The sequence below is a fragment of the Toxotes jaculatrix genome, chromosome 5 (assembly GCF_017976425.1).
Source record: "Toxotes jaculatrix isolate fToxJac2 chromosome 5, fToxJac2.pri, whole genome shotgun sequence".
Classification (NCBI taxonomy): Eukaryota; Metazoa; Chordata; class Actinopteri; family Toxotidae; genus Toxotes; species Toxotes jaculatrix.
Window position 1 is genome coordinate 23602302 of NC_054398.1, and position 13168 is coordinate 23615469.

Sequence of the window (13168 nt, forward strand, 5' to 3'; positions counted from 1 at the left end):
AGTTTGGAGTGTTAGACACCTAAACTGTTGTTTCTTCTGTGTAACATTAAACTACTGGAGGCACATGAAGGGTTTTATAGCTTCGGAGCACTGACCTTTGAACAGGTGGGTGAAAGTATCAGGTTTCCTTTTTTATTTGCTAGCAGCTGATAAATCTGAATTGCAAAAGTCCTGCTCAAAGAGAAGAGAGCCTGCACAGTAAAGTGAACTGTTCAGTTTGTATTACTGTACAGATTTTCTGCTCCAACCAAATACTCAAAAACAACCATGACCTGTGAGAAAGAAAAGCCAGGACAGAATTCAACAAAAACATTTTCAGTAACTTAATTAAGAAAATTTATATTTATTTACATAAGACTTTGGTAACATGTAACATATTTACAACATGAATCAATTATCCGGGCTTCCCTTTTACTTAAAAACAAGAACAAACTAATAAATAGACATGAATAACACTTCTTTCAACAAATTTAGGCTCTGACTTGATTGTAAAATGGCTGATTCAATTTTTGAAAAACAATGATGACATATAACGTCAACATTTTGGCTTCAGAAAGAGCCATGCAGAAAACTTGGCATATGCAGAAAAATAAACTCATTAACAGAAAAAATAAGGGCAATTTTAAACACCTCGGCGGAACTGTACTGCTTTTCAACTCCGTGTTAAACCTACCTCTTTATCTTAAATCTTAAAAAGTCCTGATTAAAAAAAAGCCACTGTTTAGAACAGAAAATGTCAAGGTCAAAAGTGCTGGAGGAGGAGACTGAAAGGGGCGTTCATTCATCTGCAAAGTCTTTTGAAGTGGTGCTTGAAAGACATCCTTCAGATCTGCCATCAAAAGCACTCCTGACAAAATATGACCAAGAAAGGCTCACAACTTCACAGTAAAACACAGAATGGACAATCTTTTTGCTTTGCTTGCCAGACGGCTTTGTGGTTCAGTGAAGAAGCCTCTTCCTGCTGTAGGTCTTCCCTGTGTTTGAGCGTCTGACCGGCTGGCTGAAGGGCGAGACCTCCACTCCATCGACTTCGATCCTCCTCCCTGATGCAACCTCATCTACAAAGTTTAGAAAATAATGTGGGTTTTTATTGAATGGAAATGACAAATATCAAAAGCGTTCATGGTGAAAAGTATGTGGACACCCAAACTTGATGCTACTAATGTGATTGCTGGACATCTTATTCCAAAACCATGGGCACTTATCTGATGCTTTAACAGCCTCCATTATTCTGGGAAAACTTTCTATGACTCTAAGACTCTGGAATCCAGCTGCAGTCTGGTTGAACTATTTTCCCAAACTGCTGCCAGGAGGTAGGAAGCAGATTGCCTATTTTATATTGTAGCAATAAGCTTTACTTTAATTGCAACGTATGTTTCTAATCTAAACCATGAAAAACAGTCCAGTGCCATAAGTTTCCAAAAGTATGTGGACAATACTGTGTTCATATATCTTTGGCCACGTAATGTATTCTGAATAATAAATCCTAAACTTGATTTCTTCATCTACTGACAGGTACCTTACCTTTAAAATTTGGTGTTCTCTTACTGGCTGAGCCTGTTTTGCCCTTGAACAACAATGGAGAGTGAGTGAGGGCCAAAATCCCACTCGCTGTCACTGGTTTCGTCACCTTTGAGCTGGGAGGAGTCGCTGCTGAAAAAACGTAGAAAACTGCAACGATTAGATTTCGGTTTAATTCTGTAACTTCATGAATTAATGTCTCAAAAATGGTAAACTCCAGACCTTTGTATTATGCTGTAAATTCCTTTTAAAAATGCCAAGATGCCATTTGTCAATTGCCACAAGGTTAAATTATTTGAGATTATATTTACTTTCAGTCACTTATTTTTCAGAATGTGTCACCCATAGCTTACTTGACTTGACATCTCCATTTCCAGCTGCCCAGAAGATTTCCTCTTCAGCTCTCTGAGGTTCAGCGCAGGCTCCCTGCTGAGCCAGCTTCTCCATCCAGTGTAAGTCTTCCATAGGAGACGGGGGAGATGCACCTGCTGCGGCTGGAAGCGAGTGTTTGGAAGTCAAGGTTAATATTGCAGCTTTGTTGTTTGAGGGCTCATCAATGTCCTCAATGTCCTGTAATCTGCTAACTCCGAGCTCAGCTTCCTCCAGCAACTCCTCCAGCAGCGGCTCCCCCTTCAGGCCACGATCTTTGCCTCCTACCACACCAGTCTGAGGTCTCTTCCTGCGAGGCCAGCTGTTGAGGTTGTCTGGAGTCACCTTCCCTACACTCTGAGGTGAAGGGGTCAGGGGAATGACCTCCGCAATTGTCACTGGAGACATTGTTCCCCCAGGATGACGTGTCGGGGTGTAGGACTGGCAGATGTAAGTTTGGACACTTCCACCTTTTCCAGGCGTGTTCTTGGCTGGGGTAACATGAGTGCAGATAGATGGTGAGACACATCCAGGATCTCTGTGTTTAGAGAACAAAGCCAAAGGGCTTTCCAGCTGAGAAGGTTTCACACCGACTAAAGGGCTTTGAGCACCTGAGCGAGGACCTCCATCTGAGGCCAAATCGCCTGCGTTCATGGAATCTGTACGCTTGATTTTGAGCTTGGGCAGTCCCGTTGTTTGCATTTCCATCTCTACTTGGTAAGTCAGAGGGTTTGGAGTACCTGTGCTCTTTTGTCGACTAGGTCTTGCGGGGCCTCTAGGGGTTGAAAATCGAGGGGACTCATTTCCATACCCCAAACGAGCAGCAGCTTCCCTCTGCTGGCGGTCAGGGGTCTGCCGGAAGCCATAGCTTCGCCCGGGCGTACCTTGGGGCGGCACTCGTGGTTTCGGAGAGACAGCGTTCAACAGAAAGTCTTCACTAGACTTTGAAGGCTTTCGTGAAAAGCTAATGTTCATCTTGAGGCCGCCACTAAACTGGGCCTTTACAACTTCTGCATCAACAATGTCCATACTATCATCGTCTGTGGTGGCCGAGTTAAAATGCGAAGAGTCATACTGCTGTGAATCTGTATGGGAACTAGAGTCAGTTTCAGAGGTCTGGGAAGGTTCAGTCTGTACCTCTCCTTTTGTACCTGACTGCATGTTCTTTTCCACAAGGTCACAGTTCTCAGCAGATGTTGTGCTTGGTTTGGAGGGAAAATTCTCACTAGACTGGGATCTTAAGTTATGTCTGGTGGTTCTTGCACCTTGACCAGAACTTGGTCTTGTCAGGGACTTTGCTGGAGACTTTTCTGAAGCATCTGATCCCTCTGAAACAGTACTACCTCCTACCAGGGTAAATGCTGGCTTACATGGAGATGCAATGTTTGAACTTTTCCCTGGAGTTCGTCCAGAGCGAGTACTCATTTGGTGAGTAGGACTAGGGGTTTTGATTTGAGTTCTTGTCTTGGGTTTAGGGGAGAGGTGGTGGTCTAGAAGTGGAGGAAGTGTTTCTAGTAGACTAACACTGTTAGTTTTTTCAGGTGTTTTCATCCTGTTGTGATGTTTTTCAGAGGACGTTACACTACTTGCATTTTCAGAAACCCCTCTTAGGCTTACTTGACACGTCTTTTCTGGGGTCTTGAAAATGTCTCTTTTAGTGTTTGTGTTTTTGGCAGGACTACTGTGATTCTGAAAGTGTTTCACCAGTCTCGGAGAACTGCGTGATGCAATGCAAGGTGACTCTGGTACCTTGAAAGTGGCACTGTTCTCCACCACTCTTAATTTTCGTGGAGATGGAGACCATGTGACGCTCTTCTTGGGAGTCCTGGAAATTGGGCTACTGAGAAACTGTAATGCAGAAGAGGAACTGCACCCAACCAAGGACTTGACCGGAGTCCTGAGAATACCCTTCAGTGGGCTCCTCACAGGACTTTGCTTAGTAGGTGTCTCTATAGCAAGAGTCCTTCTGGCTGGTGATCTGAAAGGACTGCCCCTCAGAGACATACCAAGCTCACGAGAGCCACGAGCTGCAGGGCTCTCTGCAACAGAGAAAACACGCATCCTGGATGAAGGTGGCGTTTTGGGAGTTCCTTGGGTTTGAGGGGTCCTGGGGCTCTTGGGGGTTGTGCTCCCACGAAAGGCCCTCCCACGTTTGCTGGGTGACTTTGCTGGCGTTTTATTTGGGCTCTGAAAAAAAAACAAACAAAAAAACATAGTTAAGTGACATTTAATATAATCAACAACGTTACAATTTGCCTATTAGGATGCTAAGACGATTAATGGATAAATGTGGTTATTAAATGAATGGTTCCACGGATTTGTAGAATCAATGATGATATAAAACTTTTATGTGAAAATATTTCAGTATTCATAAGACACATGTATTTAAATTGTGTTGTGACAATGAAAGATGCCTTTGTCAATTCCCATCCTGCACTAATCTGTGAGGACAAAAAAGCTTTCAAGTGCAGAACTTACCTCAAAGACACTGGAGTCTGTGTACAGCCGTGATCTGGTGGCCCTGGTTGCACCAGGCTGGTCAGATGGACGACTTGGAGAATCAGCTGCCCCAAAAAGAAGACGCATGGGAGACCGAACTGATTTTACATCAACCGCACTGATTTTTCCATCACTGAGACTAAGCTGGGAAGCAGAGAGAGCCCTCTCCAGGTTGCGTGAGCGAGGCTGAGAACTTGAATAGAAGGTGTTTGAGTATCTTCTAGCAAACTTCTTAATCCTGGGGCTCCTTCTTAGGTCTGAACAAAAAATAGCAAAGCACAAAAAGACATCAGTATGCATTTAAACACAGTTACAAAGGCTTTAAATTAAGTGAAAGTGCCTCTTCTGTTTTAAAATAAATTATTAATTTCCAATTTAACAATGTGAAATGTCCAAAACAAAAAAATTAAATAAATCAATTAAAAACAGAAAAAAGGACTGAAAACTTTCTAAAAATGTTTAAATACATTTAATATTTTTTCCCCCACAGCAGAGGTGAATTTAGATAATGGTAAACCAGACTTAATTTCTGTGTGTTGATAAATTTAATAACATTTTCCTCTACAACTCCTGCTGTGCTTATATCTGGTTCTTTTCAAAGCTCAAACACAGGAAAAAAAAAAATACAGATTACTGTAAATGTTACATTTGTTGGAAATAAATATTAAATATAAAGAATATCAGTCAAATACCTTCCGCAGGTTTTACTGGTGACTCTTCCACAATGCACTCCTCAGCTGGAACAGATCTCCTGAAAAACCATTGTCAAAAGGACAGTGAAGTTTTTTAAGTTACAGTAATTAGCAAGTGATTTTTGGGTCATACAATTCTTGTCTTAATTGAGAAACTGTCCCAGAACAAACATACCTTCCCATTTTCTGCCGGTAGAGGAGGCGACTGGACACTTGCTTGTGGTGGGGTGTCTCACACACTTTCTTTGTTAGAAGTTTGTGTCTCTCTGAAGAGGAAGAACATCTGGTTAGAAAATTTCCTAAAAATACATGGGTAATTGACACAGCTTCTTCTTTTTTTTTCCCTCACACGGAATATCTGAACAACAAGTTGCCTTGTTTTGGGGGGGATTTTAAATCTCCTGTTGATTATCAAAAGTCACCACATTCTGTCATACTGCGTCAGTTTACCTTCAGACTCTCGAGATCGCTTGCGTTTCAGTCCTTCCACAGCGGACACAGACTGGCTCCTTGGTAATTTGGCTTTCTTTGAGGGCGAAACAATCTCTTGGTTGAATAGGTTTCTTCTCACCTTTGTCACCTCTGTGGACAATCAGAATGCGGTTTGTATTTAGGACTGTAATGTCAACATGTTTTGTATGCAACATTCTCCTCCCTGCTAGCTTGAAAGGACAACATAAGGAGGTAGTAGTTTGCTCCTTAGTGAAATACACAGGCTGGGGTCAGCTTAAATTCAATACTTCATCCTTCTCAGAGGACCATAACTGTAGGAGAAAAGTTATACTGCCCTCATTACATGCACATGCACTTCAACACTGAGGGATTATGCACAAACTTTGAAGTTAATAACTTTTGTGGTACTTCTGTTTAGGGTAACTGAAAACATGGGCCTTTGTGCAGTCATCCCCTACCTCGGTGTCAAGGGCTTACAAGGCAGTTCCTTGGCCTGATTTGACCTGATTTGGGAACCTCAGACTACTACCTCTTCCTCAAGACGAAGAAGGAGCTCAGTGGTCACCATTTTGACAGTGATTATGACGCCATGGCTCTGTGGACCATTTTCTGGAGGTCCAACATTCCAGCTTCTACAAAAAAGGGATCCGTATGCTCCACAACCACCGGACTAAGTGTGTTAAGGATGGGACTGTGGAAAAAATAAATAGGTTTTCTAAAACTGACACCTACAAACTTAATGAATAAACTTAGCAATCACCCCTCAAATAACACACTGACCAAACTAATGGACAGCATAGGGGTGGATTATTTTGTAGAGGTGGCTGACTTTTCTGAGGACGTTTTTGAAAGCTGAATGAAATCAATTCAAGTTGTCCACTGTCACTGTTCTTCATTAAGTAGCAAACTACAAAGTTCTTACAAATCTGCAGAGGTTGAGTTTTATATTTAAAAGACCACAATCAAGAAGATTTGGGGCGGGGTAGGCAAGTGTTTCGAGTCTGCGATCAAGTTAGCTGTGAAACAGAACATACCTTGTGTTTCTTGTTTCTGAGGTTGTGGTTCTGTGACAGGTTTCTCCAAAGCAACACACACTTTTGACTTGGACTGTCAAGACACAAAAAGGCAGGTAAAAATACAATGGATTAGAAAGCTAAAACAACCAATAACCACAGAGATATCAATAGTGATTATGTATGGTCATCTTACAGCTCTTGTAGTCTTTTTGGGCATCTCTATTTGGCGAAGACTCTGGGATGATTCAGTCATACTGCGATGACGAGTCAGCATCCCGCTCCTGAGAGCAAAGAAAAAAAAACATAAACACATTTTAAAAAGTCATATAATCAGACAATTGCTTCTTAAAATTCAATTACTATTATTCCATTCCAGTGACATTCAAAGAGCAACATCCTCATGTTCACTGTAATGTCTATTCTCTGTTGTTCTATCTAAGATTTTTTAAATTCCAAGATATTCATGATTTGCTATAACCAAACAGCGTCTTTCCTGGTGGAAAAAAAACAAAACAAAACAGTTTCCCCCCCACCTCCTCTGGCTGGCTGAGCGATTTCGCAGGTCCTGCAGGCGATCTTTGCCATCCGAAACCAGGCTGTGTGCAGACAAGGGAGATGAGGAGGCTGAAGGAGAAACACTGTCCTTGGCAACTGACTCGTCGCTGAAGAAGTCAGCAGGCAGAACAGCCACCAAAGCCTCAGGGAGCTGGGTGCCCAGACTGTTGTAGATGTCTGCAAGCACCCTGGGGACAGTGGTCAGGAACCTGCCAGGATGCAGAAAGGCTGTGGTTATGATTCTTAAAGCTCTAAATCAGGAATCTGTATCCAAATATATGGTAACTCTTTTTGTGGCGAGTACTGGGTATTGTGTATTGAGTATTCTACAAAACATATTGCTTTCAAATTTAAAGACTTTTTAGTAAGAACTAATGAAGAATATGAGGCTTTGTGTGTTCTTGATTCTTGCATTCCTCCAGGAGGACCACAAAAAAATCTCATTCATGCAGCCCCACAGACTTACCCTGGGAGAACCTCATCTTGAAGGAACCTGGTCAGGCAAACAGGGTCTTTTGCTAGAGAGATTATCCTGAGCATTTCAGCCACCTGAAAAACAGGAAGATTGAATTTACTTGTTTATATTTCCTCTGTTGTGGAGGTCAAAACAGTTTCAAACTGATTCAAAGAAAGGATTCAAATGTTCCATGAAGTACTTAGTAATGTGTATCTTACCTCCTCTGCCATCTGCTCAACATCCAGTGAGTCAGACTGCTCTGAGGAGAAAAGTCTGCATAACTCCAGCCTCAACACCGCCTGAATCTGGCACCTAGAGGAGACAACCTGTGTTACCAACAGCTAAATAACTTATACAACTGACTTAGGAATAAAATAACTTTTTGAACCTTTATTTATCCAAGAAGATCACCATGTATTTTCAACAATAACCGTCCACAAACACACACACACAAAGTAAACATTTCACACACAGGAAAGAGCCAAGAAAACAGCAAAGGGTTTGAGGGGCCAGTCAGTGAGCTGAGTTTTACACATTTTGCTGACTAAGGAAATGGGTTGGCTAACACTGGTAACACTCACTCTCTGACTTTGCTATCAGCATCAGCCGCCGCACCATAGAGCTGCCTGATCGATTTGCTGGTTTTGAGCAGGTGCTGCTGGACAAACAGGGAGGTCTTTACCTGTAAGGATGACATCAAATTTGAAACAGACATAAAATGTAATCACATTAATGTATTTTATGTGATGACTGAATGCTTTCATTATCCCGATAAGACATCTGGGTATTTTTCCCTACAGTGGGCATGTAAATTTGAGAGTTCAATTTGGCAATGTGCCAAAATTTATCAATTAAAAACATTTTCTGACAACTGAAATCACAGTGTATGCTTATTCACAAGTGTGCAGCACTACTATCTATCAATTCATCTATAATAAAATAATAAAATCCAGTGTGCTGCAAAGGTAATAGAGGATCAGGTCAGAATCTTGAAATACAATTAAACATACCATGCGTCTCACCTCCAGGGGGAAGGCTTTCACAGCAGACAGGAGCTGCTGGACACCAGTCAGAATGGACGAGTCTCTCTCTGCCAGAGTCTTCTCGTAACTGGACTTCAGATGGGACAGGAGCTCTGCCTCAGTAGTGAAACCTGGGCACAGGAAGAAGATACAGTATTTGATGTGTGAACATACTTGGGTTTAACACTTCTGGAAATACACATGTGCTTTCTTGCTGAGGGAGACCATTAGTTTCAACATATGCTATAGCAGGGTGATAACCTGAGCAGCTGTATTATAAAGTTCTGATTGAGACACTCACTGATTGTGTTCAATCCTCCAGATTTGTTCCTGTCACTTGACCGCCTTTTCCCCGGTCTGTCTGGCCCTTTGCCCTCTGCCCCCAGCTGCTCTGCCTCAGCCTGGTCCTTCTGGGCTTTCACATTCAGTCGTGCCACATTCAGCATCTGCAGGGAGCGGCTCATGGTCTTCATCTTCTGTTTCACCGGTGTGCGCTGGGCGCCACCTGTAGATCAAAGAGAGGAAATGTTAGGGAAAAATAACATTTGCTGAGTTTATGATCTTGACAAGATAATGCAAGAAACTGAACATTTATCTTCCAATTTTTAGCAATTAATAATAACACAAAAAAATAGTGTATGTCTAAATGGATAATGTGAGGGTGATTCCTAGAATCCTAAATTTGACTTCCACATTTTTACAAGCAATCTTCATGATCTTCACGGAAAAATATACATAGAAATTGAGACGCAGCTCTCATACGTTTTTTGCCCCTCTTATTGTCTGTGCCCTGGGATGTCTGGTACAGTTCAGCCAGGCCACTGATCATCTCCTGCTGTAGGACAGACACCTCCTCCTCCTCTCTCTGCTCTGGTACTGCATGCAGCAATCTGTACAACAAAGTAAGTAAAACATCAAGATCAAGTTTTTTTGTGTGGAAATCTGTGTGTAACTCTCACTTCAAAGGTGCTATAATTGTTAATAGAAAAATTGTGAAATCAGAATCCACACACCTCATTGACTCCATTAAATGAGAGCTCACTCCTGACTGATCCGACTGAGGGAACCAAGTCTCCAGCATGCCTGTTGTCAGTGGGCAACTTCCTGGGCTGACTTCCTGCTGAGCCCACTCAGGAACCAGATGAGCCACTGGCTCATCTGACGAATAAACAAACACACCCAAATGGTTTATAATCTAATAATAAGCACAAAATAAAAACAGTGTTGCTCTTAATATCTGCTATTTCAGTGAGGCACACACATAAATTAATATAAACACATAATGTAAATGATCTCAATAGGGATCCCTTAGATTGGTTTGAAAAGACTACTGATCAAGACACATCCTAAGTGGGAAATTTTACAGTTGAAAAATCAACTTGACAATGTTCCCAAGACAAGGTTTATCGGTGTAGGTCTAATCCCTACCATCGACACTGTCACCATCCTCCTCCATGATGTCATACACTACTCCGAGAACACTGCTCACAACATCTGGCAGGTCAGCCGAGGTATCAGCTGTAGCAGGTGCGACAGTTTCAGTGGTCAGGAGCGAGTCGTGTTGAGTGATTCCAGGCTGGAGAATGGTGAGCAGGGCTGAAGAGTGTGAGATGGGGGAAAGGACAGCTGAGCACACCAGGCCGCTGTCATTCACCTCAGCGAGCTGGGGAACAAAGTGAAAAAGTGGGAGAAATGAAACAGATGATAAATGAAAAAGAAGGTGATTTCAAAACAGCCTTTATATATCTTTGTAAATGACACAGGTATCTGATAGCCTGATTTCCCAAAGAGTTTTCAGCAGCTTACATTGCAACAGAGCCTCAACCCCTTTTATTTATAACAGCACTGTTGTTTTTTTATATCTCACCATGTGCAGAGCCTGAGCAGACAGTTCCATGAGGAGATGCTGGAAGGCAGCAGCTCCCTGGTGACTGCCACTGGAGCAGTGAAGCATCCATGACTCTGTGGAGCCTTGTGTCAGCGATGAGGAACTCCAGCCCTGCAGCACTCCCTTCAGACACACTTCCACCGACTCTGGAAGAAGCCTCTGTCTGCGAGACACTGGCTCAACCATGATGTCACACCTCTGTGTCACATCACCTGGTTGGTTGAAAAATAACATACATTTAGTTTTATTTTTAACAAAAATAATTTCCCTTGCTTGTCATTTATGCATTTCATATCACTTCCTCTGTTGCTTTAGGTTTTGGTGTCTTTATTTGTTTCTTTTGACAAGACATTGTTATACAACCCCTGGTCCCTGTTTTGTCTTGTGCCATGTATTTCATCCAGGTAAATGAATATTTGCAAATAAAGTTTCAAGACAATGAGGATGTACAGTGTAATGTCTCACTTCTATTTATTATCTGTATTTAAACTATAGACTGTGTTAACAGTTTTAGCAGATGCACTATTTCAAACATATTTGAGTCATTCCAGATGACAGCAAGAGTTCATTTCCATGTTACCAACCTTGCTCCCACCGCAGAATACCGCCTATGACAGGAAAAGCCAGGCGGTAGAGCCTTTCAGAAGACAGCAGGTATCCAATGCTGGACTTGAACGCAAAGGTCTGTGGCCTGAAGCCCAAATTCGACTCCTGATTACAGCAGAGGTTCAGCAGTGCAACCACAGGGATCACTCTGCCACCCACCTGAGCCAGGACCTCAGACAGCTTGTCAGAACCGAGGCAGTCCTCACACCTTAACATCTGCAATAAGACAAATGGATGCACTTTTGTATATCAGTCTAATGGGGATCTGAACAGCCACTTTGGCAGATCTGTTAGTAAGGCCTAGGTGTTTATAGCCATTCTAAAATTCACACTGACTAGCTACATAGCAAAGAGTCAGACTTAAGTTTGGGTTAATGCCTTGACTGAGAAACTGTTTAAAACATTTACTTATTTTTTAATCACAACAGTTGACGATCCTGTTTGTGCCACATGAGAAGTAAACTGACTTTTTAGACTGGATTTAGAAAAAAATTACCAATTTTTGGAGGCTTGTACTCAGAATAAAAGTTAAAATGCAAATGATATATGCTTGTTTGGCCTTAAAATAAAATTATTATTATATTATTATTATTAAATAATTAATGTTATGAACTTCTTTGACTACAATGGCAAAAATAATTTAAAATAAAAAAAACTGACTGTCTAGCTGCTTAATTTTGACAACCATACAATTTTATTATTAAAGACCATAATCGTCCACCAAAGGGCTTGAATGAATATTTTTTTATAATGGTACCAATAGTCCCAAAATACTGTCACTCTGCTGGTTCAGTACTGAGTCATAAATATTGTGGTATTGCTTTATTGTCTAGCTTCCTACTGTACTCACCTGGACATGTGATCTACTGTCAATCCAGTGCAGCACAACCTGTCGCTGAACCAGCATGTCGTGAAGGCCCCTGGATATTATATGCTCCGTCACATCTGCAGGCAGATCATGGTTTCCCAAATGAAGATAGTCCACAAGCTGTGTCCTGGAGCGTGGACACTGCGAGACAATAAACACCACATTCCTCCCGTTGCTTGAAATATCATCCTCCTGTGAAACACTAGGCTTTCCAGCTGGGTTTGTCTTCCTGGGCCTCAGGGACAGTTTAGTGGGAGAGGTGATGTCTGGTCTGTCCCATTGGAAATCCAGTAGGGTTTCTTTGAGAGCGTTTCGAACCGAAGCAGACTTATTGGTTTGCTGCTTCTGTTGAGAAGTGTTCAGTTTATCCTTCACGTCAAACTTGGCTTCAAACTCTAGTTCAAAGTCCTCAAAAGTTTTGTGTCGAAGCTCCTTGAAGTCTGATCCCCTTGATATGAGGCTGGCATTACGGCCAGTTTTAGACTGAAAGAATTTATAACCCCAGCGCACTTTCTCAAATCCATATTTGTAACCGAAATGCAGCAGAATTTGTAATATTCCTCGTTTCACAAGATTATTCCTGGCATCCAGCTGATCGCCTGAATCACGATCTCCATAATCCACATCGACAACGAAAACCAAGTTGGGTAAAGCCATACCGTCAGATGCAGCGTTCGAAAAGACAGCAAGTGGCTGCAGAGCCCCTGACTCAACGATAAGCCATGAAAGCAAGTCAGCCTTGATCAAACGTATTCTACTCCGCGGTCGCTAGATTAATAAATATGGTCCAACTGCTTCTCCATTGTGTGTGGGCATAAGGACGCCATTAACAGCTGCCGACATAAGTTAGCTAACTTACTAACGTAGCTAACAGCTAGCTGCCGTACCGACTAAAACTCAAGTTAACGTTATTACAAGCTACCTTCAGTTAGTGTGACACGGATAGTTTGAGATAAATTGGCACCCACGCTAGAAGAAAAACACGCCCATGCACTTTTAAGTATTAAGAGTCCATATTACATTATTCACATACCTAAACTTTACATTCGCCATTTTCTCGTCCCCGTCCGTCCTTAACCGTTCGCGCTCCTTGAGCGAAATCCTACCCCTTTGCTGTGATTGGTTACATCCTGTGACAACAACAATCTCATTGGTCCAACATTTGGCATGGTGAAGCCGGCGACAATGCTGGGGTTTTATTGGACAAATGAGACATCAATCA

General features: G+C 42.1%; 1 protein-coding gene across 2 annotated transcripts; it reads right to left on the reverse strand.

Annotated features, from left to right (window-relative positions):
- Positions 1–333: 333 nt before the first annotated feature.
- Positions 334–12967, reverse strand: ticrr (TopBP1-interacting, checkpoint, and replication regulator). 2 transcript variants are annotated; one of them, XM_041039372.1, is made up of 21 exons: positions 11929–12967; positions 11057–11294; positions 10452–10684; positions 10013–10247; positions 9598–9742; positions 9347–9474; positions 8886–9089; positions 8585–8715; positions 8144–8244; positions 7781–7874; positions 7572–7654; positions 7084–7314; positions 6744–6831; positions 6569–6641; positions 5532–5663; positions 5257–5347; positions 5082–5140; positions 4369–4646; positions 1875–4077; positions 1525–1653; positions 334–1058 (listed from the first exon to the last, which is right to left on the reverse strand). In XM_041039372.1, the coding sequence occupies exons 1-21, from the start codon at positions 12601–12603 to the stop codon at positions 940–942; spliced, it is 5670 nt and encodes a 1889-aa protein (XP_040895306.1). In that variant the 5' UTR covers positions 12604–12967; the 3' UTR covers positions 334–939. The 2 variants fall into 2 exon arrangements, with proteins under 2 accessions (XP_040895306.1, XP_040895305.1); XM_041039371.1 differs by having other exon boundaries at positions 8573–8715.
- Positions 12968–13168: the final 201 nt, after the last annotated feature.

Bases quoted from the DNA above. Each gene is read 5' to 3' on its own strand.
- ticrr (XM_041039371.1), bottom strand. From the start codon at position 12,603: ATGGCTTTACCCAACTTGGTTTTCGTTGTCGATGTGGATTATGGAGAT. The intron at 10,248-10,451 runs GTGAGATATAAA...TTTGTTCCCCAG, and splicing joins CTGCTCAGGCTCTGCACATG to CTCGCTGAGGTGAATGACAG. The intron at 5,664-6,568 runs GTATGTTCTGTT...GATTGTCCACAG, and splicing joins TCAGAAACAAGAAACACAAG to AGGTGACAAAGGTGAGAAGA.